This window comes from Arvicola amphibius, chromosome 6 (genome assembly GCF_903992535.2).
Source record: "Arvicola amphibius chromosome 6, mArvAmp1.2, whole genome shotgun sequence".
Lineage (NCBI taxonomy): Eukaryota > Metazoa > Chordata > Mammalia > Rodentia > Cricetidae > Arvicola > Arvicola amphibius.
In genome coordinates this window covers 35,100,453-35,126,366 of record NC_052052.2, presented here as the reverse complement: position 1 = coordinate 35,126,366, position 25,914 = coordinate 35,100,453, and the positions used below count along the sequence as shown (strand labels likewise).

The 25,914-nt window shown below is 44.9% G+C and overlaps 2 protein-coding genes across 3 annotated transcripts in view; both read left to right on the top strand.

Annotated features, from left to right (window-relative positions):
- Window positions 1-15,835: 15,835 nt before the first annotated feature.
- Window positions 15,836-16,676, top strand: LOC119817464 (60S ribosomal protein L7-like). Its single transcript, XM_038334708.1, has one exon. It carries the CDS (start codon window positions 15,836-15,838, stop codon window positions 16,649-16,651), a length of 816 nt encoding a protein of 271 aa, XP_038190636.1. The 3' UTR covers window positions 16,652-16,676.
- A 7,087-nt stretch (window positions 16,677-23,763) lies between these two features.
- The window catches only part of Efcab14 (EF-hand calcium binding domain 14), a 41,821-nt gene continuing 39,670 nt past the window's right edge, over window positions 23,764-25,914 (top strand). For both annotated transcript variants that reach the window (XM_038333825.2, XM_038333824.2), the window contains exon 1: window positions 23,764-24,863. In XM_038333825.2, the coding sequence (XP_038189753.1) occupies window positions 24,679-24,863 (185 nt within the window). In that variant the 5' untranslated portion in view covers window positions 23,764-24,678. The remainder of the gene's footprint in view (window positions 24,864-25,914) is intronic.

The window sequence follows — 25,914 nt, the reverse complement described above, 5'->3', positions numbered from 1 at the left end:
TATCACTTCTCTGTTTCTGAGCATTGAGGACAAGGAGTGGTAGCCTCATGCTCTGCTCCCCCTCAGCCTCATCTGCCCACTCCACTCTCCCAGCACATGTGAAGGGTTTTTCTCAAACAGGAACAGGGACACCTTGATCTGAAATTGGGGGGAAGGAGCTTAGAACAGGTTTGTGGTAATGCATAAAGGATTTTGAGAAAGTATATACTAAATATTAGGGGGAAAGAAACAGTTGGTTTTAATGATAAACTAAAAGCAAAATACAAAAAAGGATTAGGAGTGTTTTCAAAATTATTAATTTAAGGGCAGTTCACGTCTTTAATCCCAGCCCTCGGAAGACAGAAGCAAATGGATATCTATGAGTTTCAGACCAGTTTGGGCCAGCCAGGGCTACAAAGGGAAACCCTGCCTCAAAATAAAATTATTAACTAGAGCACCTGAGATTGCATCACAAAATATTCTTCTGTGAAGTTCTTCCCCAGCCCAGGGATGTGGTTTTGTCCGTTTCCCAAAATGCCAGGTGCCTTTCCATTTCTAGCAACTAATGAGCATCCCAGGGGACACAAGGTCCCCTTTGGGTACTTCACTCCCTTCACAGCTCTATCCACATGGGTGGCCAATCTTCAGATCACTTAAATCCACATGGCTTAGTCTAAATCACGCTAGTTGGGGAAAGCAGGCATATCCACTTGAGGAAGGCACAACTCTTACAGTCAGAGCTTTATGGAAAGATGAATCTCCCACTCTAGAGCTAAAGAAAGAGAAAGGGGATTCACTGGGAGACAGAATAACTTTGTCTCTTGACTGTTGTCATTTGTCACTTGCTTCTTCTTTTCTGCTCTCAAGTATTTCCCAAGATTAACAAATAAATTTGTGGTATCCACACCCAATACATTGCCCCTGTTTGAGATCTAGCAGGCAGCTAAGTTGCTATGTGTGTAATCACCTGTGAGTCCTGACCCTGTCCTCTGGCTTCCAGGTAAATGAGCAAGACTAAGGCTTAGCCAAGTTTCCAAAAGCTTCAAGAGCTTTCTGAGCAACTCTGTTTCCTTGCTTCATTTACAGTCCTGTCTCAGGAAATGTCACCTGACTCAGATCTGGTGAAACTTTTCAAAAGTAAAAGACAATAAATAAAATCTGTGGCTAGAGAGGTGGCCCAATGGTTAAGGTTACTTGCTGCTCTTGCAGAGGACCTGGCTTTAGTTCCCAGCATCCCCAGGCAGCTCTCAACCACCTGAAATTGCAGCATCAGGGAATCTGAAGCCTCTTCTGACCTCTGCGGGCTCCTGCACTCTGGTACACACACATACACACACACACACACACACACACACACACACAAAGTACATATTTAAACAATAATAATTAATAAAATAATTAATAAATATTAATTTAAAAATTAATGAAATAATAATTAATAAAACCCAAAGCAGAATGGGGGGTGAGATGAAAAGGATCCAAACATCCATGTGGTGTGTGAGCTACAGTGCAACGCTGGCTATGTCCAGGTGAAGTAGCGGTGTGAGAGCTCAGCAGAGGTGAAGCTTGTTCTGAGGGGACAGAGGGGACACTAGAACCTTCTCTGAGAAGGTGACAAGCCTTGGGCAGTGGGGAAGCTGTCCTGATGAGAGAGATGAAAGCAGGGTAACCTAGAAGCAGTCACAGAAAACACCAGGAACCAGGAACTGAGACAACAGTTTTGAGCAGATCAAAAGCCTCTGAGCTCTCCAGTAGAAAACCAGGGTTCAAAAGAAGAGGGGGAGCTTGTCAAAACCACACAGCATAGGATAGTTCTCAGGTCGTCTGACTCTGAGACAGAAACTATGCCTTTAGAAGTTAGAATGAAGCTTGCATCCCTCCCAGAGTCCATGCCTTCACTTGTAACTGTCTAATTATATACATGCTAATCTTATTACATTACGCATGTCCTGAACCTTGAGTTGGAAATCCACTTCAGGGCCCAGGGACTACCAACTCCACCCACCTGCTCACAGCAATCAAGCCAAGGAGCAGCTAAACCACCATCCCCGGCAGGTTTGGTTTAGGGAATTAAGCCTGCAATTCAAAGGTCTGTCTGGGGACACTAGAGACAGGATAGGGAAGCATGCATGGAAGCACAAAGAGAAAGAATGTTGTGGTTCAGCCTGTGGATTGATTTGGGGACAGGGCTACAGAATGGAAACCTGCAAAAGTAGTGAGAGATAGCCAGAAGGGGGAAGGCAGCAGGAAGATGCTCCCTCCCAAGAAAGGGGACAGACAGCAAGGATGAAGGCTCAGGGGTAAAAAAGAGAAAAAAAGTATTTGAGAGCCTGCAAGTTTGGGGTGGTCGTAGTGAAAATACAGAGCAATACATGGGTAGCAAGAGAGGAGACTGAGGGCTAGGCCCAGCAAAGCCAGAAATCCTTCCCATCTAAGGAAGAAAAGTAGGCACTTCATGTGAGGAGAATGGAATGAACAAATACCTGGAGAGGGAACCAGGCAAATTACCCAGCCTAGAATTTTCTGATGGGCTCACACCTCATGCCCTTGGGATAAGAGCCAAGCCCTTTGCTTCTCAGGCCTGCCACAGGCTGATTCCTGAGGGCCGACTTGGTGCCCTCCCTCTTCTCCTGTACCCTGTAAATCCTTTTCACCTGGAGAAGACCCAGGATAGCCTGAAACTAGAACACTCTCCCCACCTAAGACAGCTGTCCCATCAAGACGCCTTCTACTACCCATGCTCCTAACCAGCCTCTCTACAGTCCCTGTTCTAACATTCCTAAGGGTTTGTGTACACCATGGTTCTGATTGCATAGCTTAGTAAATACATAGCAGAAAGGAAAATGGTATTCTAATCTGCAATCTTATCCAGCTGGCTTAGGAAGACAATGGGCTTGTTCTTAAGATGAGAACATTCTTTCAGTTAGAGAACAAAATAAGAGAAAAAATTCAGAGATGAAATTACATTGGCCACAGATTAGCTGAGAACCAAGCAAACAATGAGCTGTGGTGTTTACTTCCCTCTTCTCCATCACAGCCCCTCCCTGGGGGCTCATCCTGCAGGTCTTTGCCATCAAAGTGGATGAAGTTCTTGATTTGAGGATTCAAAAGTCTACACCTGAAGATTTGGAGCATAAGCCCAAATATCAGATTTAGAGAAATACACGGAACAGTGAAAGCACTTTCCCACAGGAAAGACCAGGACAGAACTTAATACACGCAAGAAGAGAGGAAAAGGAAGGAAGACACAAAAACCATTAAGTTCAAAAGAAACATTCTTTACATCACCTTTACATTCTTTAGCAGAGAAGTCACAGTGTGCTCCGTGCTCCCACGTGGATTCTAGGGTAGCTGGGAGAGAGTCAGATTGGGAGGGTCCTCGTGCTTGGAACTGAGCAATGAAGAAACAGCCACCTCCATAAACTGACAGCTAAGGATGAAATAGAACCATGTACAGTTTGATGATCCCTGACAGACACTTGAATCCCAGTTTCAGTGCTGAGACTCTTAGAAGTTGACTCGAGTCATATAACTTACTGTTTGTGTTTTCCAAATTCATAGGTTGAAACCTTGTCAGCAATGTGATAGTATTCAGATTTGGGGCTTTGGGGGTGGGATAACGACACAGAAGCCTTTATGAAAGGAAGCTCAGAGAGCTCCCTCAACCTTCCCACCATGTAAGAACTCACCAGATGCTGAACTTGATAATGTCTCTATCTTGAGCTTCTAACCATCTGGAACTATGAAAAATAAATTTCTGTTTTTTAAAAATACCCTAGTCTGGGGGCTAAGGGTATAGCTCAGTTGGCAGGGTGCTTGCTTAGCAATCATGAAGCCCTGGGTTCCATCTCCAGAACTACACAAACCAGGGGTGATTGTGCACCTCCCTAGTCTCATCAAGAGTATCCTTGACTATATAATAAATTAGTGGCCAGCATGAGGTACAGGGTCAGACAGTGACCCAGTCTCAAAAAAAAAAAAGGAAAGAAAGTCGCTAAGTCTGTAATGTTGAACTCAAGCTTCTCTCATGGGTTACAACACCTGGCAAGAAGTATGGAGACCTTGGATAGTTTGCAGTTTGTTTCTGCTTCGAGTTATGAAGAGAAAGTCTGTTTGAATGTGGAGAAATCTCACTTTCTGACTTGTAGCCAGAGTTGATGGGTAAGAATCTAACCTTTTATGGCTCTATACATTAAAATTAAGAATAAATACAACTAAATGTAAGGCAGGGTAGGAAGAGAAGCCCAAGACACTACCCAAAGCACCCGAGACAAGACCTATAAGGAATTCCCCATGGTATGGCTTGTCTGTAAATTCTTATGCAGATGAGTTAAAGTTCCCATCTGTTCTGGTCTTTGCTGTAACCCTATTCCATGGTTCCAAATCCCCTACTGCTGACCACACACTTACCTAGTATTGGAAATGTTTTGTCAGACTAAAGGGGAACAATAACTCCTCTCTGTCTCTCTCTCTCTGTCTCTCTCTGTCTCTGTCTCTCTCTGTCTCTCTGTCTCTCTCTCTCATCTTTCCCTCTTTTCCTCTCTCTCTCTCTTCTCTCTCTCTCTCTCTCTCTCTCTCTCTCTCTCTCTCTCTCTCTCTCTCTCTCCATGTATGTGTTGTTGCTGTTATTGCTGCTGCTGCTGTTGTTGTTGTTGAGCAACAGAAGAAGACAGCAGTCCCAGGCCATAGAGAAATGGCAGTTAGAAGGTGGCTGGGAATAGAGTCCCCTGAAAGGTTTGCTCACTCATACATCACTGTATACATGTCCCCCTGAGACCTCTGCTGCAGGAGGACCTATACCTGTCTTCCTCATCACATGGCAACTAGACAAAAAAAAAAAAAAAAAAAAAAACAAGTATCCAATGAAAGAGACCTACTGCCCTTCATGGCAGCATAGTCTCCTAATCCAGCTGTGGCATTTGTGCTTTCTTTGTGTTTACTGCAAATTCCAAAGAGTATCTCAAACCCAAAGAGGTGCAGAACTGAATTCAGCACTTTTTAAAATCAAATTATTTCATATATGAGAGTTTTGCCTTTATGTATTTATGTGCACTGTGTGAATGCCTGGTGTCCTTGGAGGTCAGATTACAATGTCAGATCTCCTGGACCTGGAGTTCCAGATGGCTTGTGAGCCACCATGTGGATGCTGGAACTGAAACCAGGTCTCTGGAAGCATAGCCAGTGCTCTAAAGCTCTGGGCCATTGCTCTAGCCCTGGACCTCAACTCTTGGTAGAAGGAGTGCTGAAAAAGATAGAGGCGGAGAGATGGGTGCTGATTTTCCCCTACCGTACACTGGAACAGACCTCAGGTGACTGTCTTTGAGAACCAAAGGGCACAGTGACCTCAGAACAAGAAGCCTTGAAGAAACCCTGTCATGAATGTTGCTTTGCTTGCCTGACACCACTTAGACAGTGACTTTCTGCCCTGGTGCCATGAATGATGATCCCAGGGCATCAGACTCTGCAGGTTTTGGTTTCTACTGGTGCACAGATATTTACTCTAAATCTACAAATGTGTATGATGCCCCAGAGTTCATCCCTGCAGAAGCAGGCAGGCAACTTACAGACTTAGAATGTTCTCTAGAACTGACTTGAAAACTGGTTGGAGTTCTGCCAAACAGACCCAGGATGAATAATGGTTTCTCCAATGATCAAAACTCCTGAACCACTTTTTTGTAGTGCCTCCTAGGTGATCTGCTATGTCAAGATAAGCGGAATATCTCCTTCCCAGCCACCAGCCATCAGAAACACATTCAAGTGGATGACGAAGAGCAAACTTTGTACTTTCTATAAGTGCATGGCCACAGGAGTAGCTGCTGATTCTCTGGATGAAGGGTGATATGGCTGTGTGGTCTGAATCCATGGGAAGGACATACAAGGTTTTCCCATGAAGCAAGGTGAGCCTGCTGTTGTTTTTTGTTGCAGACCAAGAAAACTGGAGAGAGGACACCAAGTCTGTTCGTGGATGTATGGCTGATGCTGATTTTAGTGTTCTTAACTCTGTGTGTGTGTGTGTGTGTGTGTGTGTGTGTGCGTGCGTGTGTGTGCGTGCGTGTGTGTGCATGTGTGTGCATGCATGTGTGCGTGCGTGCATGTACGTGTGTGTGTGTGCGTGTGCGTGTGTGTGTGTGTGCGTGTGTGCATGAGTGTGCGTGCATGTGTGTGTGCGTGCGTGCGTGTGCATGTGTGTGCGTGCGTGTGTGTGCGTGTGTGTGCATGCATGTGTGCGTGCGTGTACGTGTATGTGTGTGTGCGTGTGTGTGTGTGCGTGCATGCGTGCGTGTGTGTGTGTGTGTGTGTGTGTGTGTAATATATGTGTATGGAGGATATTGCTAGACTGACAAATACTGCTCTATCTCAGCAGCTGGAGATCAGAAGAGCTAGAAGAATCCTAAATATTTTCAATCTCTCTAAAGAAAAAGATGTCTACCAATATATTTCAGAAAGCCTTAAAAAAAAAAGGTGAGAAGCCCAGGATCAAAGTCCCCAGGATCCAGCATCTTGTGATTCTACAGATTCTGCAACACAAATGCTAATGTGTTGCTCTGAAGAAATATACACTAAGAAAAACAAGAAGAAAGCCACTGAATATGTTAAACTTTTGGCAAAGGGAATGACGAAAGAAAGAAAAAATGCCAGGAACAGATTGTGGGGAGACATAGGCTGTCCTCCCTGGGAGCTTCTACTTCTAAGTCGGAGTCCAGTCAAGAAAAGTCTCTAAGAATGAGAGACTTTGGGAAACTCTGATGAATGGATATCTTCATTAAATCTCTCGTCTAAGGGCTGAAGAATCTATGCAGAAGAGGCAGAAAGATTGTAGGAGCCAGAGATGATGGATAACTCCTGGAAACATTGTCTTCCACACACAACACAACTGATACACATGAATCCATAGATCCTGCGGCAGCACACACAGGACCTGCACAGTTCAGGCCAGAGAAGGTCCCAGCACTGAGAGCGAGAAGCAGATTAGGATCCCAAGTCTAACCAAGTAGATATCTGCAACTGATACTCAAAGGCAAAGGGAAGATATCAGTTTTCCCCAGGGGAGTCTCCCTGGCTGTACTAACCGTACTTCACAGTAGGCCTCATGCCCAGCAGTGATGAGCAACATAAGACAAACTCAACAGTATCTTTGGAGACTTTGTCTCATTTTGTTTTCTTTGGGCATATTTTTATCTTACTGATTTTTGGTTCGTATATTTTTGTTTCTGTTTTTATATTTCTGCCATGGGGGGGGTTCTTATTTGTATTTGGTTGCTTTTGTTTGTTTTTTAGAGGGCGGCATGGAGTTGAGTAGGGAGGTAGGAAGGATCTGGGAGGAGTTGGGGAAGGGCAAAAGCATGGTCATAATATATTTTAAGAAAAATTTTTCAATAAAAAATACATTTTTAAAAGTAACTAATAAGCAGTCAGATCTAAAAACAAAGCTAAAACAAAACAAAATTCCTGAACTATGATGTCCTAAACTGGGCCAAAACCTCTTGGCTGAGGAAGTCATATGACCTACTGGGGAAGCAATAGCTGTCGTTTGGCTAAATGGACAGGATGTGCCTACCAGCTTCTAAGTAACTGTGTTATTCATGTCTGTGGAGGAATGCAGCTGTCAGCTTTTGTCAGAGAGCTTCTTCTTGCAGTCTTCGGGGTGATTGCAGAGACTCATAACAAAGTACAGAGAACAAATTCCTATTGAATGAATACTGAGCCATGAAGGAAACATCTATATCAACCTCCACCCGTCCAAGGATCAGGAAACAGCGCAGAAGAAAAATATAATAGGCAAAGAATCAATGTGGAACACTGAGTTCTGGTCCTGACCTCACAGCAGCTGTGACTGCATAAACAACAACTGCGTAAGACTGGGCCTATCAACACAGGGCTTGGAAGGGAAAGGAATTCACGGTGTCCTGTCCCTCCCTGGGGATTTGTATGTAATTAACGCTTGATGTGGGAAGAGATTTTCTTCAGCTGTTGGTAAGGTACCCATGCTCCTGTAAGCAATCTTTCAGCCTTGGTCCTGTTATCAACACTGATGAAACTCACTGGGTCATGAAATTTTTAAAAATTAAAGATATGAATGAATTACAATTTTTGTTCTAAGGAAGTGAAGGCTGCAGATCTCAGGCTAATCATATACTAACTTCAAAGTTACAGGCAACTGGTACTCTCTAAAACACCCTTCCAGGCAAAGCTGTTGAAGGTTTGAACTGATACATATAATTATGACTTGAATACACTGTGTTCAGTAAATGGGTTATTTATGACCTGCCTAAAACTCTGCTGAAGTTCTGCTCACATCCAGTAAGGAGGAACCTAAACCGGGCTATGTGTGATACGTGTGATTATGACTCAGATACACTGTGTTCAGTAAATGTGTCATTTGTTACCTGCCTTAAAACTCTGCTGGAGTTCTGCTCACATTCAGTAAGGAGGAATTTAAACAAGGCTACACTAGAAGTTTCTACATTTCAGTGCTTCCACCTGCTGACCGAAAGGAGTAGGAACCACTGGGGAAAGATTTGCAAGATGCTAAAGCCAGGCTTCTCTCTGCTGGCTACCCAAATCCCCCAATGAGGTAGATGTGGTGTAGCCCATGTAGCTCCAGCTACCCAGCAGCAGTATAAAGTTCCATGCAGCCCTTCGCCTCTCTGAGCCTGTCTGCTTAGCAGACAGATGGAATAACAATTCCAGAGATGTTGTGACTCCCAAATGACGATGCCTATGGGACACTTTAGAAATCCTAAGCTAACCTCAAATACTCGAGGTCAAGTACTTTTGATGCTCCTTCTCCCACCATTCTGAATACTGTATGTGAAAGTTCAGGAAGATCTGACAACTTGGCCCTGCACTTGAGTAGCTCCAATCCAGGGGAAGAGGAGAGTCACACTTCACGAAGGCACTAGGGCAGAATGGGGACTATGTGTGCCCAGAGAAGTCTAGGAAAGCTCTTCTGTTTTGTTGGGGAATGTTATTTTAAGGTGTGTTGCTTTTTAATGCGGCATTTGTTTAACTATGTGAAACTGTGATTCTTTGCCTGTCTAAAACACCTCATGGTCTCATAAAGAGCTGAATGGTCAAGAGCAAAGCAAGAGCAAGGATAGGTGGGGCTGCCAGACAGAGGGGATAAATAGATGGAGAAATGAGGAAGAGAAAATGAGCAAGAGAACAAGGAGAGGAGGCCATCAGGAGCCAGTCACCCAGCTACACAGAAAGTCATGAAGAAAGAAGTAAAGTAAATTAAGCAGAGATAGAGAAAGATAAAAGTCCAGAGGCAAAAGGTAGTCGGGATAATTTAAGAAAAACTGTCAAAAACAAAAAACAAGCCAAGCTAAGGCTGGACATTCATAACAACTAAAAATAAGCCTCTGTGTGGTTTATTTGGGAGCTGGGTGGTGGGCCCCTCTAAAGTCAAAAGAATAAAACATCAACCAGCACTGTTTACCATCCTGTTTCAGGGCTCCCAGGTTTTCAGCCCCTCAAAGGCAAAGGCCACATACAGGAAGACCTGCACTGCACCTCTTATCATAACCCTTCTCTCTGCTCTGCAAGCCCATCACTTCCAGCAAGGACACAGAGTTAAACCCAGGTCCAAATCCAAATCTGTAGCTGGGGTCTGTGGGAGAATAGATCCCTGGAGAATCAGAGCTGCCTGTCACTCCTGAAACCAGGAAATATCTTAACTCACACCTCCCAAGCTGCCTGAAATGGGAAGACTTTCCTAGGACTGACATCCCTGTGGTCATTAGCTGGACTCTGAATACCTAGCAGCATACTTACTGTTTTCAAAAACAGAATGCAAAATGGTACCTTAGTTTGCATGGCAACTAGGAGGACTTCCTGAGATATCCAGAACTGGTAACCTTGTGCTCAAATATCTCTGGAAATGAGAGACCCTAGGAGATCTTCCTAAAGGTCTTAGAGGTGGCCCGCACTTCCTCCCATCTGTCCACTCATTAACTCACTGCGGAAGCAGTGACAAATACTGCACTAGTTTAAATGAGACGGTCCCATGCAGGCCCTTGTGTTTGAATACTTGGTCCCCACTAGGTGGTGCTGTTTGAGAGGCTATGGAACCCTTAGGAGGCACAGCCTTGCTGGAGAAAGGCATCACAGCAAGAGAAAAGACATTAATACAGAGAAAAATATCTACTGAGTGACCCCTCCAGCCCCCAATAATATCTTTTTAAAAGCACAGGCTAGCTGTTTTTAAAAACAAGTCCTTCAATTTGAATTTCAGATGTTTGGGAGAGTGACGTCCTTCTAATGTAGATCACATCCTGGATTGTGTTGTGTGGTTTGATGTTCTCTGTTGATAGCAGGGAGTGGCAGTAAGCTCCAGCTCCTGTCAGTTATGAGATCACAAGTGTTAAGAACCAAGTCTGTGGTGTACTTTATTGCTAGACCAGGACACTCAGTAGGCTAGGTGTGTTGTGCATTTTAGACTGCTCACACTTTCTGCCTGTGACGGTTTTAGTTGTGGAGATGTAAGAACATTTTGAGTTGGGGGGTGACAGTAATTGACTTCCTGCTACAGATAGCCTCTTTTAGATATTATTCCCTGCTGCTTTCCCTATTTTTTCTTTTAATTTTAATATTTTATGAGTGTATTTTCATTTTACACCATGTTGAATTTTATACAGACAATTTCTTCCAAGTATATAACATACTTTGGCTGTATTCATCCCTTTCCCATTCTTCCCTTTAAATCTCCCTGCCCTATCTCTGATCGTCTCCTCCCTTCCCCTAATCTCCCTCTGCTTTCATTCCATATATATATATATATATATATATATATATATATATATGACAAATAGGATGCATGAAATTAAATAGATTTTGTATGGCAAAGGAAACAGTTGAGTGGAGAGACAGTACACAGAATGGGAGGAAATATGTCTTCCTTCTCTCCCTCCCATTCTCCCTTTCTTCCTATCACCTCTGTCCCTTCCTCCCTTCCTTTATTTTGACAGGATCTTACTACATAGCCAAGTCTGGTCTGGAGCTCATAATTTTTTTCCTTACTCTCCCTAGCACGGGGATTGTGGGCTTTGCCACAGTACCTGACTTAAATACTACTTTCGGTAGTAAGATTTTGTTGCTGATATATAGAAATACAATGATGTTTGTCTATTAACCTTATATCTACATTACACTGCTATACTCTGCTAATAATTTTAATAATCTTTATATAGGTTTTTGTTTTATTTCACTTTATGTAGGCAAAAATTGTGTGCACAAACTTACAACTTCTTTTTTCTCATTATAATAATCTATTTCTGAACATTTCTTCACCTATTGGGGCTAAAATCTCTCTTTTCTGCTCTCCAACCCTTACACTTCCCTCATAGCACTGCTGATACTGTACGGCTCTTGTCTGGCTACTGTCGGTCTTTTTTAGTAGCCCACGAGTTCTTTGAAAACACAGACTAACTTCCTCTAAGTCTATGGTATGCAGTAAATCTTGGCCCAGAGTGAACATCTGAGAATAATAAGAAGTACCTATTGAACACTGCTGTGCACTTTGCATGGGTTGTTTCACTTAGTTCTCTTCCTAACACAAGATAGATACAACCATTGTTTTCTTTGTAAATGAGATTAAGCAACTTACCAAATGTTACATAGCCAGGAAGAAAGGGAGCTTGGATTTGAACTCAGACTTAATCTTTTATATTTTTCTCTGTATTAAAGTCTTTTCTCTTGCTGTGATGAAATACCAGGACCAAAAGCAACGTATAAAAGATACAGTTTGTTTTGTCTTAAGGTTACAGAGGAAGAGTCCACAACGCTGGGGGAGTCACGGCAGCAGACAGCCAGAGCAGGAAGCTGAGAGATCACATCTTCCACTGCAGAAAGGAAGCAGTGACAGCAAGCAGGAAATGGGATGATGCTATAGCCCCCCAAAACCACCTCAGTGATGCCCTTTCTCCAGCAAGACTGTACCTCCTAAAGGTTCCATATCCTCTCAGAGTGGCACCGATCAGGAAGTTTCCTCACGGCTAGCTAGCATTCATAGTATCAGAAGTGCTATGTAGGCTACCAGGAGAGAAAAGTCGCCAGTATTTTCAGCCAGCTGTAATCCCTGTGTGCTACAGTAAGAACTGGCCTGGCAAGACATGCCCATAGGTGCAATAGTGGCATGAATGTAATAGGAATAACTCTCTGTTTGGATTTAAGACCCACTCTACAAGAGGGAATGAACGCCTGGTACTGTAAACATGTCCAAGAGTTGGAAGCTCATAGACACGAGGAGTGAACCTGCTACTGTTAATTGCTAAATGGACATTGTTTCATGCTCCGGTTTGTATCTCCATACTCATAGATTAGTGGAGTTCTCAGACATCACCAGAGAAGCTTCTGTAGTGGAGGCTGGTTAATGTAGGAATGCAACAAAAGGACAGGAGTACATACCTAGGGCATGCTCAGTCACAAGGAAGACAGCTGTACCACACTCTCTACCACCAAGGCTCAGGAAACATCATATTAAAGGGGGCAGAAAGATTGCAAAAGCCAGAGTTCAAGAATAACTAGGATGAAAGAGGATTTAGAGACATGACAGGACCAACGACCTCATTAACTCACAAAAGTTGTGGTTGCCTGTGTAAGGTCTGTACAAGATCAAGTCAGTCAGCATTCCAGCATGGAGGCAGGAGGGTTCATGAGCCCTGGCTCCTACTGAGGAACTATTGGTAGCTGATGGCTTTTAGGGGATGAAGGGTCTGTCTTTTTTAAAAAGTTTAAGGGATTCGTGAAGTTGAAAGGCAGGTGGATGGTAAGGGATAGATCCAAGAGGAGTTAGAGAAAGGAATACATTGTATGTATGCATAAAATTCTCAAAGAATTAATAAAATCATACATTCTTAAAGGATATGTATACCAGGGAGCATTACAATCATGCTTTAGCTGGTCTACTTATAGTAACAAAGTAGTGACGACAGCGTCATCAGTGTCCATTGACAAGAAAATAGTGATACGTTTACATAAAAGAATACTATCTACATTTCAGAAAAAGTGAATGAACATAACAACTTAATCAATATTGCTAACATTCTGAAATAAAAATGTGAGTCACAGAATACTGCATACAACAAGATGACCTTTTAATAAACATCAATAGCATCTAAAACTCAAAAAATACTAGGTATATATTTTTAAATGAAAGAAATTGCAGATGCAAACTTTAGGATGGTGTTCGCCATAGGGAAAGGTACTGAATACTCAAACATAAATTATGGTTGATAGTAATTGTTGGGTTGAAGTGGTGTGTGTGTGTGGTGTGTGTGTGTGTGTGTTTGGGGGTGAAGAGGAGGAAAAGGAAAGGAAAGGAAGAGACAGGAGAAAGGAAGGGGAACAGAGGGGAGGGAGGTCAAAGGAAGAGATCTATGTAAGGACCAGTGGAGACAACTTCAAGAGCCAAGACTAAAGATTAGCTAGTTTTGTTCATAGTGTCAATTAGAGGAAATAAGAAAAGACACCTAATCAACCTTGGAGGATCTAAGGAAGGCATTCCAAAAGCAAATGCTCACATACAATGACAAAATGTCAGTTTGAGCCTATGGGTGGCTGAGAATCACTGCTGATCTGAATGGGAACTAAGTATCATGAGAAATAAGACTAAGTAATCACCCATAGTGATAGTTGGAGCCTAGAAAAGTGACTACATCTGAGCCCTCCCTTCCCCACCCCCCGTCCCCTTTCTCAGTCCTTTGGACTAGCTGGACTCCATCCAAATAACTATGAGTGGGGAATATGCAAAGAAGTGAGGTCACTACAAACCTCCCAAGTCTCTAAACCATGTTACCAGGTCCTAAAGTCTCTGGGCAACTGGTCATCATCAGTAGGGAATGCAGGATTGTTGATTCTTTGCCAATCCTGAGATGGAAGACACAATTGCCGGTTTATACATCAGCACCAAGGACAGATCCCTCTGCTTTGCCTCTGGAGGAGCCCTGGGAATAGGGAACATTCCAGATCAGAAACACTTTTACCTTACCTAACCTACAATATGCTTTCTCTTGCTTCTTCCTTGACCTCCTGGCCTGTCTGCAGGCCCCCCCATACTCTAATCTATTGCTGTCTTGGGGGTCAGCCTCCAGCAGCACAGGGCTCAAACGGAATCCATGGTGTTGGTGTATACTAAGATTTTTCTATCTGAGGGGATTAGGGAAAAAGACACTCACACACTCTCTTGATGGTTTCCTTATTATTCTTTGATATCCTCCATTCTATATTCTTATCCCTATCCAGAAATATCCCTTGTGCCTTTCTTGATGTTTTCCTTCTAATCCATTTTAACTCCATCTTTATTTTTTCCTTTTCAGTTTATATACCCCAGGGAAATCTTTCAGGCAATATAAAAATCACAATGTGGTTACGTTCTGTTTTTCAAGTGAATAATTACTACTGATACAAAACAAACCATTAAAAAAACAGCATGTTTTCCATATCCCTTACATGAGCAACATATTATGTATTTCAGATGAAAAACAAATTATCGCAAAAACTCATGTACATTCATATGCAAGCAACTTGTTAAAGATCAACTGTGTGGGTAAACAAAGTATTCTTGGCCAGGTCTTTTACTAGCTGGCCGGACTTTGCAGTTACAAAGAAAAGGCCAGTTACTTTATTACTTATCTTGAAAGATAATCTCATAAGGAATTTTAAAGGAATCACAAACCTAAACTTTTATATATGAAAAAGAATCGGTCAGCTCTACTTTAAATCTTTAGGGTACATACCAGTCACTCATCAATAGCTTTTTTCTATCTGGAGATTGGGGGCAAAAATGGGTACAAGGAATTAATCATCACCTCTTGTCATCAACTAATCCTATCAAGAAAAGCATATCAGCTAGTAATAATTGAAAATCTGACCCCAATTCTGTCATTAGAAACTTGTTCACAATGTCACTAGCTTGATAGCTGTGGTGGTTTGAAAGAAAATGGCACCCAAGTGGAATGGCACTATTAGGAGGTGTGGCTTTGTTGGAGTAGGTGTGGCCTTGTTGGAGGAAGTGTGTCACTGTGGGGGTGGGCTTTGAGGTCTCCTTTGCTCAAGCTTCACTTGGTTTAACACTCAGACCACTTTCTGATGCCTGCAAGATATAGAACACTTGGCTACTTCTTCAGCACTACATCTGCCTGCACTGCCATGCTCCCCACCAAGATGATAATGGACTGAATCTATGAAACTGTAAGCTGCCGCCTCAATTAAATATTTTCTTTTATAAAAGTTGTCATGGTCTAACTAAGGCAGAAGTGAAGGCCCATTAGGACACCCCCTCCCTTATTTCCAACATTATAGATAGCTTCTGTTCATACATAGTTTTGTCCAGGGCAAAGCTTTCCCCAAGAGAGAAAAATCATGCTATCATGCCCAGCTATTTGCATGGATGCTGGGGATCTGAACTCAGTTCCTCCTCGTGTTTGCACGGTAAGCACTTTACCCTTGATCTCTATTTCTGTGGCATGATTTTTCTCTCTTGGGGAATATTGCTTTAAGGTGTATGACTTTTGTTTATGCTGCATTTGTTTAACTCTGTGAAGCTGTGATTGTCTGTCTAAAACATTGGATGGTCTTACTAAAGAGCTGAATGGCCAATAGCAAGACAGGAGAAAGGATAGGCAGGTCTTGGCAGGCAGAGAGAATATTTAGAAGGAGGAGTGAGGTAGGAGGAGGCACAAGAGAGCAAGAAGAGGAGGGCATCAGGGACCAGGCTTCCAGCTGCACAGCAAATCATGGAGAAAGAAGTAAAGAAAGGTGTATAGAAATGGAGAAAGATAAAAGCCCAGAGGCAAAAGGCAGGCTGGATAACTTAAGAAAAACTGGCAAGTTCCTCTTTTTTCTGCCTGGAACCATGGAGGCTGTGCCGGAGAAAAAAAAGGTTCCTGCTGCACCGGGAACCCAGAAGAAAAAGAAGGTTCCTGCTGCACCAGGAACCCTGAAGAAAAAGAAGGTTCCTTCTGTGCCAGAAACGCTGAAGAAAAAGCGAAGGAATTTCGCAGAGTTGAAGGTGAAGCGCCTTCGGAAGAAGATTGCCCTGAAGTCGCTGCGAAGGGTCCAGAAGAAGCTCATCTATGAGAAGGCAAAGCACTATCACAAGGAGTACAGGCAGATGTACCGGACGGAGATTCGCATGGCCAGGATGGCAAGGAAAGCTGGAAACTTCTACGTGCCCGCAGAACCGAAGCTGGCCTTCGTCATCAGAATCCGAGGTATCAATGGTGTGAGCCCAAAGGTGCGCAAGGTGTTGCAGCTTCTCCGTCTTCGGCAGATCTTCAACGGCACCTTTGTCAAGCTCAACAAGGCTTCAATTAACATGCTGAGGATTGTGGAACCATACATTGCATGGGGGTACCCCAATCTGAAGTCAGTAAATGAGCTCATCTACAAACGCGGCTATGGCAAAATTCATAAGAAGAGAATTGCCTTGACAGATAATTCCTTGATTGCTCGATCTCTTGGTAAATATGGCATCATCTACATGGAGGATCTAATTCATGAGATCTATACAGTTGGAAAACGCTTCAAGGAAGCGAATAACTTCCTGTGGCCCTTCAAATTATCTTCTCCACGAGGTGGAATGAAGAAGAAGACAACTCATTTTGTGGAAGGTGGAGATGCTGGCAATAGGGAAGACCAGATAAACAGGCTTATTAGACGGATGAACTAAGGTGTTGCCCATGGTATTTTTGTAATCTGGTTAATAAAACAGTCACAGCTTGGCAAAAAAAAAAAAGAAAAGAAAAGCTGGCAAGAAATAAGCCAAGCTAAGGCTGGACATTCATGACTAAGAATAAGCTTCTGTGTGTGACTTATTGGGGAGCTGGGTGGTGATCCCCTCAAAAGGCCAAAAAAGTAAAACATCACACAACATTTCTCAGAACTGTAGGTTATGTCTTCCATATTCCTTAGAGTTCACGTTACCGTTTTATTGGACACTGAGCATTGAATGAGCACACAGCTCTTACCATGTTTACTTCATTCTCCTCCCTTGGATACCACACTCCTATGCTAACTCTTATCCATTGTCTAGGTGGATGTTTGGTATGTTTTCCAGTTATTTCTACTTATTTTTGCAAGACTGAAAGCCCTGTACCTGTTGTTCAATAGTGTCAGAAGCTAAGCTTCCTCTCCCTTGGATCTTGATTCAAATGTTGCCTCAAGCTTTGCAGTCTCCCTAGCAATACTCACTGTCCTCCTTTTCTGCTTTGTTTCTCTCTACTTCTCATCATCTACCACTTACGTATTTATCCATCTCATTTAACAATTATTTTTCTTTGTTGGAATATATGCACCACATAGGCAAGGATCTTGTGTGACTTTTCTCTTTGTAGATCAGAAGATTAGAATTCAGAATATATAAAGTGATGAATAAAGATTAAAAGTTATCATTTGAAAATTTTTCTGACGCTATCCCTATCTTTCTGTATTTTATATCACAGTGTTGTTCATACCTCTGTTGTTGGTGAATGTGTCTCTTTCACACATGCGCGCGCGCACACACACACACACACACACACACACACACACGCCGCCGCCGCCGCCACCGCCATCACCACCACCACCCGACACTGTACCGCACCGCACCAGGAGCCTTAAGTAGCAGGAGCCTTTTCCCATGTGGTAGACCCACTGAGAGAGTTTTCACTGCATGTGGGTGGGAATTATTTCAATCGGAGATGTGCAGTTGCCTAGACGAGCAGCAGAGGGCAGCAGAGGACTGCATTCCTGCCTCCCTGACTCCAGTCTCCTCAAGTCAAGAGAGGATGTTATTTATGACAGAGAACTGGGGCTTAGACTCCCAGAATCAATGCAGTTCCCTCAGAAAAGAACACAGGAGCCCAGGTGGTCCCCCACCATTCACTGTCACACACGCACAAACATACACAGTGTCAGGACCTTCCTCAGTTAAAAGAGCCCTCCCTTTCTACCTACTCCCCTTTTCTCTAGCTGTGCCAAGTTCCCTGGTTCAAATGAGATTCCACAGAAGTCTGCCTCCCTCCTTCCCAGATCACTAACTGTAGCTAGCAAACCCCCCCTCAATGGGGGAGGGCTTTCATGCCTACCATTTCAATTAAATTCTTGCCACAGACACTACCAGGAAAGGAACTTTGCTTGTTCCAACTCACAGATGAGATAACAGGCTCTAAGCGGAAGATGAAAGTGCCTAAGGTCATTGAGATGAGCACCCAGTGCTGCTTGCCATCTGTAGTCCCAAGTCCCAAGTCCCAGGGAACAAGCCAGGTGTGAAGGCCAGGCAGGCTGGATGGATGCCTTGATACAGGTTATTTTCTCCCAGAACTATTATACTCATCCTAAAGTAAGCCTAGCTGTGACAGGTTTGCTATCCACAAACACACTCTCTAAACCTTCCTGCAGCATGCACCCTGAGGCTGTGAGGCTGGACCTTACGTGCTTCCTTAGAGCACATGCAGGGCACCAGTGTCTTCGGGGCAGCTCCTAAGACCATGCAAACAAGAAGCAGCTCACTCGGAGTAAGACGTTTGGGTCCACAGGACAATGGGACACCTGGACATTCTTTAGTCTTACCTACTCCAGTTTCTCACTTCAGCAAGGAGCCCCCTGGGCTCCACTCTAGATGCCAAAGACACAGTTCAGAGATGGGGAGACCCTAGCTAATGCTGAACAGAGGCCCGGAAGCTTGCAGCAATTCAAACAAAGCTGTACCTAGAATAGGGCAGTCCTCCTGCCAGCCCACAATAATGCTGGGAACCAGCTGCTGCTTCCAGCTGCCTGGGGTCCATGGGAGAAGCCTTTGTTTAGCTTGGTGCTTGGTCACTTTTCTGCCATTCAGCCCTTCCTCTTCCCATTGTCCTCAAGCCCATCTTCTGGGCAGAGGATGCAGCTGTTGGCACAGGAGGGGGAAAATGATGAGAGGGGGTTGAGGCCATCCTGGGGAGGTAAGAAGCTTCAGCTGCTGGTATATTTTTAGATGAGCTGCCAGGCAACAATCTCTGCTGTACCAGGTGCAAAAAGTCAGGCTTCAGAGGCAACCACTGATTTGTTGTGTGCCCCCCCCACACACACACAAGTCTTATTTGCATCGTAGATCAAAGATAAGATGCTTATCTATGGAAGATTCACTTACTGTGAGGACTAATACCTAAACTTAAACATGTTCCTCTCTATTGCTTCCTCCCACTACATCCATAGCAAAGCATCAGGAAAGATAATGCCAACAGGGATTCTGCAGCTATAGGCAGTTTCTCTTTATGTTAGGTAAACAGAGATGTATCCCCACAATGTAAGTGTCATCAAAATCACATTTGATGAATGGACAATATATTTAATAATTTATATTCACATTAATGGAGCAGCTGATGTTTGTGGACATTTATAATGTACCAGACACATGACTTTTGGCATAGCTACCCTGTGGGCTAGGCACAGTCAAGACCCGCTTGACGGGTGTGTGACCAGCACAGGCACACAGAGGACCTTACCTTTGGGACTTAGTGTTCTGTGTCACCATCTAGGAATTATTGTATCCCTGAGTGTGCTTTGTATGTGCACAGGGTTATTCAAAGCCTTGGCTCGCACAAAGAGCTGACTTTTATCACTTCTAAACTTCTACCCCTGAGGTAGACCTTCCCTGCTCCCCAGACACTCCTTCCTTCTACTCCTGTGGGGCCTCGGTGTAGGGAGAGGGAGAGAAAGGGAAGGTGTGTCTGCCGAGGTACAGGACAGAGTCCGATAACTGTCCACACTCTGCGCCCAAGTCACATCACCAGGGCGACAGCACTAAACAGAGAGCAATAAACAGCTTGACAGCGTGAGAAAAACTACAGGAAGAGGAAAGTTTGTCTCCATTTTTTTAAACTAAAACCTGGAAAAAAAAAACGCTTTATTCCTCATAACTTATGTTGCCAATAGTGAGCATTATTAATTAAAACCACTTGACAGAAATAGATACTGAAGCTCAGAGAGGCTTAGAGATTTGTCTAAGATCACACAGCTGCCAGTGGCAGCATTCGGACGAAGACTTTGGTCCTGGCAAGAGGATTCTAAGATCTTGAAGAGCTTCAGCCCAGAAATCAGGAGACCTGCATCCAACTTGTGGCCAGAATCCTGGGCATGCTGTTCACTCTCATCTTTCCCAAATGAAAAAGATTCCCTCTGAGGAGTCTTCCAAGGTAGCATGGCTCTCAGGTGTGGATGGATTCACCACTTGCACAGGCTGTGATTTTGGTCACAATGATCTTGCCCCTCGTCCCCCAGCCCAGAACTGCCAGAAACATGTGGCAGATAACAGTCACCCACCCTACATGACACATCATGGCATATAAAGCATTTTTATGCTGCTGCTTCATCAAGAGAGCACTAAGCTGAAGACTGGAAAAGAAATATTAGTGATCCCATTTTACAGACAAGAACGTTGAGGCCTCAGAACAGCAGTGGCACCATCGCCACCACCACACACATGGCTTTTCAGACAAGTTTTAAATCAGCCAACAGGGATCCAGAGGATTGGGGGGACAGAATGAGCATCCCTAAAGGAGAAACGGTCACTGCCTTTTAACTCCTAGTGTAGTGAAGCAGGGCAGCATGGGCCACTCAGGACAGGAGCCCTGGTTCTGAGGTTGTTGGTTTGATCCCTGGACATGAGGGTCCCATCTCTGAGGAAAGTGACCAAAGAAGTAGCCCAGTGCTCCAGAAAAAAAAAAAAGAACTATCAGGCATGCAGTTTTTAGATGGTGACTCAGGATCCTGGGGGATGTTTGCCCAACAGAGGCGTGGACTCCAGAACAGAGATAGACAAAAGAGCAAACAGGAAGAGAAACCAAAAGCAGACTCAGCAGAAGGACCGGCTCCACCGGAACATCCTTGGCTCTGTCCCATTGTCCTGAGATCCTCAGTCGCAGTTCCCTCAGTAAGGAGGTAACATCTTACATCTAAGGATGTAAGCCCCCCACCCTGAAGAGGTACCTCGCTTACCTCTGGTGACTATAGGTAGGATGTGTCTACGAAACGGTTCATGAAGTTGGTAAGCCCATCTGTCCATTTCCAGTCTATCAGGGAATCACCAGGGAAGAACTGGCCCATAAAACTATTTATGATGGTAGAATGAGATGAGCCTGTGCTTCCCTATAGCCAGTGGCCACATACGGCTACTAGACAGTGAGCCGGTGATGCCAAGGAACAAATGGAGCATTTCATTTCATTTTAAGAGGACTAAAGCATCCATTTGCCTGTACCTTTGGCATATATGGATACTAGCTGCTATATTTGGTCAGAGCAGCTCTAGAAACAAGAAGGAACAATAAAAATGGAGCGTCCGTGCCACAAAAGCATCACCACAGTTACGTCTCTTGCCAACTACCCTGTGAAGTCGATGCTTATTTTAGGTACAGAGTGCGGGTACAGCCCAGGAAAGCCAAGCAGCCGCCATCTGGACAGAGCTGGTATTACAGGCGGGATTTTACTCCAGATTGCATGATCACAAAGCTCTGGCCCCAGATCTGTGCAACCCTGTTCACTTATGTAAACTTGCCATCACATATCTATTGGGTGGTTTTAATTAGGTGCATATCGCTGTGTTAAACAATTAAAGACAAATCAAGACACACATCTAAGCTGTAGGCGAGAATCTTCAGGCAAGGGTAGTACGATTGCCATTTTCTTCCAGGTAGCTCAAAGCACTATGTCATAAATATCATTGATGTCTGATGAGTTTCTAGCTCATATTTCAGGCCACAGTTCCTGCCCAGAATTCCCTATGGAAAAATCAAGCAGTCTACTGGATTCCAAATGTGGATATCAGCTTGACTTCTTGAGTTTGTCCCAAACCTTCTCCCTCTCAACAAATGACAAGGCTCTTCCCATTGCACTATAGCAAGCTTCCAGAGTCACCCATGGCTCTTCCCATTGCACCATAGCAAGCTTCCAGAGTCACCCATGGCTCCTCCCACCCATTTTTTAATCCCTTTCATCTAATCCACCAAAAAATATCCTAGCTGTGTCTTCAAGAAGCATACAGAATACTAGCCATCCCCACTGCTGCCAACCTCCAAACCTCCCACCCTCCCCACTCCTCACCCTCCCCACTCCCCAGCCTCCCCACTCCCCCATCTCCCCCACCCCCATCTAATCTCTTCATCTCTAGCCAAGCTGGAGAAACTCTCTCCAGCTGGGTCCTTCTCTTTCTCCTCCTGCCCATCTGCTGCTGCTCTGCCTCCTCCTCCTCCTCCTCCTCCTCCTCCTCCTCCTCCTCCTCCTCCTCTTCCTCCTCCTCCTCCTCTTCCTCCTCCTCCTCCTCCCCCTCCTCCTCCCCCTCCTCCTCCTCTCCCTCCTCCTCCCCCTCCTCCTCCTCCTCTTCCTCCTCCTCCTCTTCCTCCTCCTCCATTTTTCCACACAGTAGCCAGAGCCATCTTTTATAAACTGAAAAATCAGAGTATGTTCCTCAATGGTTTCTCAAACTCCCGTAAGACCATGCAAGGTCTAACCCTGATGTCTCTCTAACTTCATTTCCTATCACTCTTTTTGCCAAACCATATCTTTCTGTTTGTTTGGTTTTTTGTTTTGTTTTGTTTTTGTTTTTTTCAAGACAGGGTTTCTCTGTAGCTTTGGAGCCTGTCCTGGAACTAGCTCTTGTAGACCAGGCTGGCCTCGAACCATATCTTTCTGATCGTGCCTTCCTGAAACCGCTGTTTTGCTCACTCTCTCACTTCCTAAGGACCTCTGCCCAAAGAGCCCTTCATTTAAAAAAATAAAAAGCACTCCTTTTCCGTTTCCCTCATCACACTCGTCGACTTCTAACATGTAATGTGCGTGCCCACTGTTGTTTCATGCTGGAATACAAGCTGGAGTGAATAGGCAGATAAAATATTGAACTTGAATTTCAGATAAATACATAAATAAATAAAAAAGAATTGCTTATTGATTTTTTTTTTCGAGACAGGGTTTCTCTATGTTAGTCCTGGCTGTCCCGGAACTCACTCTGTAGACCAGGCTAGCCTTGAACCCAGAGATCGGCCTTACTATGCCTCCCGAGTGCTGAGATTAAAGGATGTGTGTGCCACCACTGCCCAGATCAATTATTTTTTAATATGAGGTTGTCGTAGATATTGGAGGGCTCTTATAATTTAAAAATAGCTAATCCAGGCACGGCAAATGCACACCTTTAATCCCAGCCAGCACTCAAGAGGCGAAGGCAAACAGATTTCTGCAAATTTAAGGCTGTCCTGGACTATACAGCTAGTTCTAAAACAGCTCGGACTACGTGGAAAGCCTCTGTCAAAAAAAATCGCTGTTTATCTGGTATTCTAACTTTACTAGTGTCCTGTGTTTTATTTGCTAAAACAGGCAATTTTATACAGGGAATGCAAAGACGTTGGTTATTCTGTCTATTGCAGCATCCCCAGAACTAGAACTAGAACAGGCTTGAAATGTCACTCTCAATAAACATTTATTGATAGATGGATGAACGATGGATGAATTATACAGCTGGGCCATTAAAACTGCAAGCCTAGACAGCCTAAGAGGGGTGGAGCCTCTGAAGAACTTTTCAGCTGACGGGGCCTCTGGAGTCAGTCTCGGTCCCTGCCCCCCTCGGCAGGCAAAACTCCGCCTCCGCTGAGAGAGCTGCGGACTCCCGCGGTCCCCCGTCCAGGAGGCGGGATCTACCAAACCCAACCCGGGCCAGAGCCGCGGCCCCTTTAACTCTCCACCTCCCCAGCATCGCTCTCGCCCTCCTGATTGACGTCACCAGGAGCGCCCAATGGGGGTGCGGCTTACTGGGAGGCTGTGCCCGGGGCCGCTGCCAAAGGGGAAGTGAGCTAGGGCTGGAGCGATGGCCCGGGTCTGCAGCCTGCGGCCGCTGCCGCCACCACCGCCTGCACGTCCTGAGCAGCCGCGGCCGGAGCAGGGGCCGGAGGTGCGGCTGGGCTGGCCGCGGCGTGTGTGAGTTGCGAAGTCGCCGGCGAGGGAACACCTCACCCTCGGAGCACTCCAGGCTGGCCGAGCGGTGGTCTCCCCTCAACACCGCGCCCCCCAAGGCCCCGGCAGCAGGGCTGGAGTTTACCCAGGCTCCGGCTCCTCTCTCGCCGGTCTTTCAAACTCAGAACAGAAGTCACAGAAAGGTGATCGTCCCTAATCCCAGCCGGCTTCCTGGCCTGGGCGTTTTGTAGGCGCCCAGGCAGTGTCAGTGCCCTCTCCTGTCGCCACCTCTCCAGCCACGGATTAGCGAGTACCCACTGCCTGCTCTGCAAAGTCTCCTGTCCTCCCATTCGAGAACAAGTTTATTTTCCCTCTGCCTTGGAAATCTTGTCCCAGAGATCCAGAGTACCTTAGTTTTGTGTATCTTTTTCTCGGCTTCTGGAGCACTCCTAGAAATACTGGCTGCCTACAGGGCTAAGAGTCTTGTTCTTGACCCAGCGGGTTGTTTTGTTTTATTTTCCTTTTGTCAGGTCATAGTTTCAGGAATTTATCCATTTGACCACCAGTTCCTTGGCCATCTCTATGTAACTTCCCCCATCCATCTGCGTCCAGTTTCCTCTGGGCTCCATTCTCCAGTCCCTAGTAGATCTGATCAGTCCCACCTCTGGGTGGGAGTGATCAGGGGGCTCTGGCCCAGGATTTCCAACCCTGGAAGGCAGTTCCAAGGCAGCGAGAGAGTTGGGCGTCGGGTACGAACCTGGCAGCTCAGGAGTGGGAGCTCCACTCACCCCGCACAAAAAGATGAAAAAACGCAAAGAGCTCAATGCGTTGATCGGCCTGGCTGGTGACAGTCGGAGAAAGAAGCCCAAGAAAGGCCCAAGCAGCCACCGTCTGCTTCGCACGGAACCCCCTGACTCAGAGTCGGAGACCAGCTCAGAGGAAGAAGAGGAGTTCGAAGCAATTGGAAATCGCTCTCGTTTTGTCAAGTGAGTAAAAGGGTGGTTGGTGAAGACTGAGATGGGCAAAAGGCCTCCTGCACTAAGCTGGGCAAATGGATGAGGAGAGGAGCATCCTTGGGAAGCAAACAGAGGTAGGCCTTGGAAAACAGAGAGGGAGAAAAGGTGTTGGAGAAGGCAAGTTCAAATCTAACGTCTTGCAAGATCTCCAAATCCAGGGTGGAAGTGTGAACTTGGGGAATGGGCCCGTAGCCCAAGAAGGAGTAAAAGGTTACTCATGGACAGGGAAGAGAGGCCCTGGAGGTGAGGCACTTTTAAAAAATAGGTCAAGGGACCTTAAGACTGATAATTATTTTGTGTTTTCTTAATGAGCTTGGTATTGGTGATGGGAAAATATGGTGAGGGGCGTGCTGTAGAAAGTATGAACCTTACAAGTATGGAGGCGAGGGTACCAGAAAAACAAAAGGCAGTGTTTCCCCAAACCCACCACTAAACGAATGAGCTTTGAGGATTTGGGGTTTGTGAGCCTGCTGAAGGAAACCCCAGTGTTTGGGCTCCTGTCAGAGACCAGACTGAAAGAAAAGGGGGTTCTGTTGGGATATGGAAACAAATGTTAGGCAGAGGGCCTGGGTGCCAAAAGGGTCTGGTCTTTTAGTGTGTTCAGATCTCTGTGTCTTTTTGTTAAGACTTTGGTTTCCTTACCTGACTTTGTCAGAGAGTAGTTAAGAACCACGGGGTGTTGTGTTCTGAAGGTCATCTGATACTCCGCGGGGTTAGTTTAGGCCTGAAGGCTAGGAGAAGTTTGGTGTGAAATCTAGCATGTTTCTATTTCTGTCTTCCTGAGGCAGCAGGCTAAAGAATATCAGGTACCCACTTAACCCAACAGGTCTTGTTTCTTTCCTTCCATTTGCTGTAAAATTTGGTCAAAAGTTTATGAAGTTTTAATAAATGAAACAAGGTGTCCTGGGGGAAGTGAGCACATATTTGAGAAAGAGATAGGTGAATTACAGTGCAGGGATAGAATTACATAGGCACTTGTTTTTACCCTTCTTTCCATCCACTCCTTTTGTTTTGTTTTGTT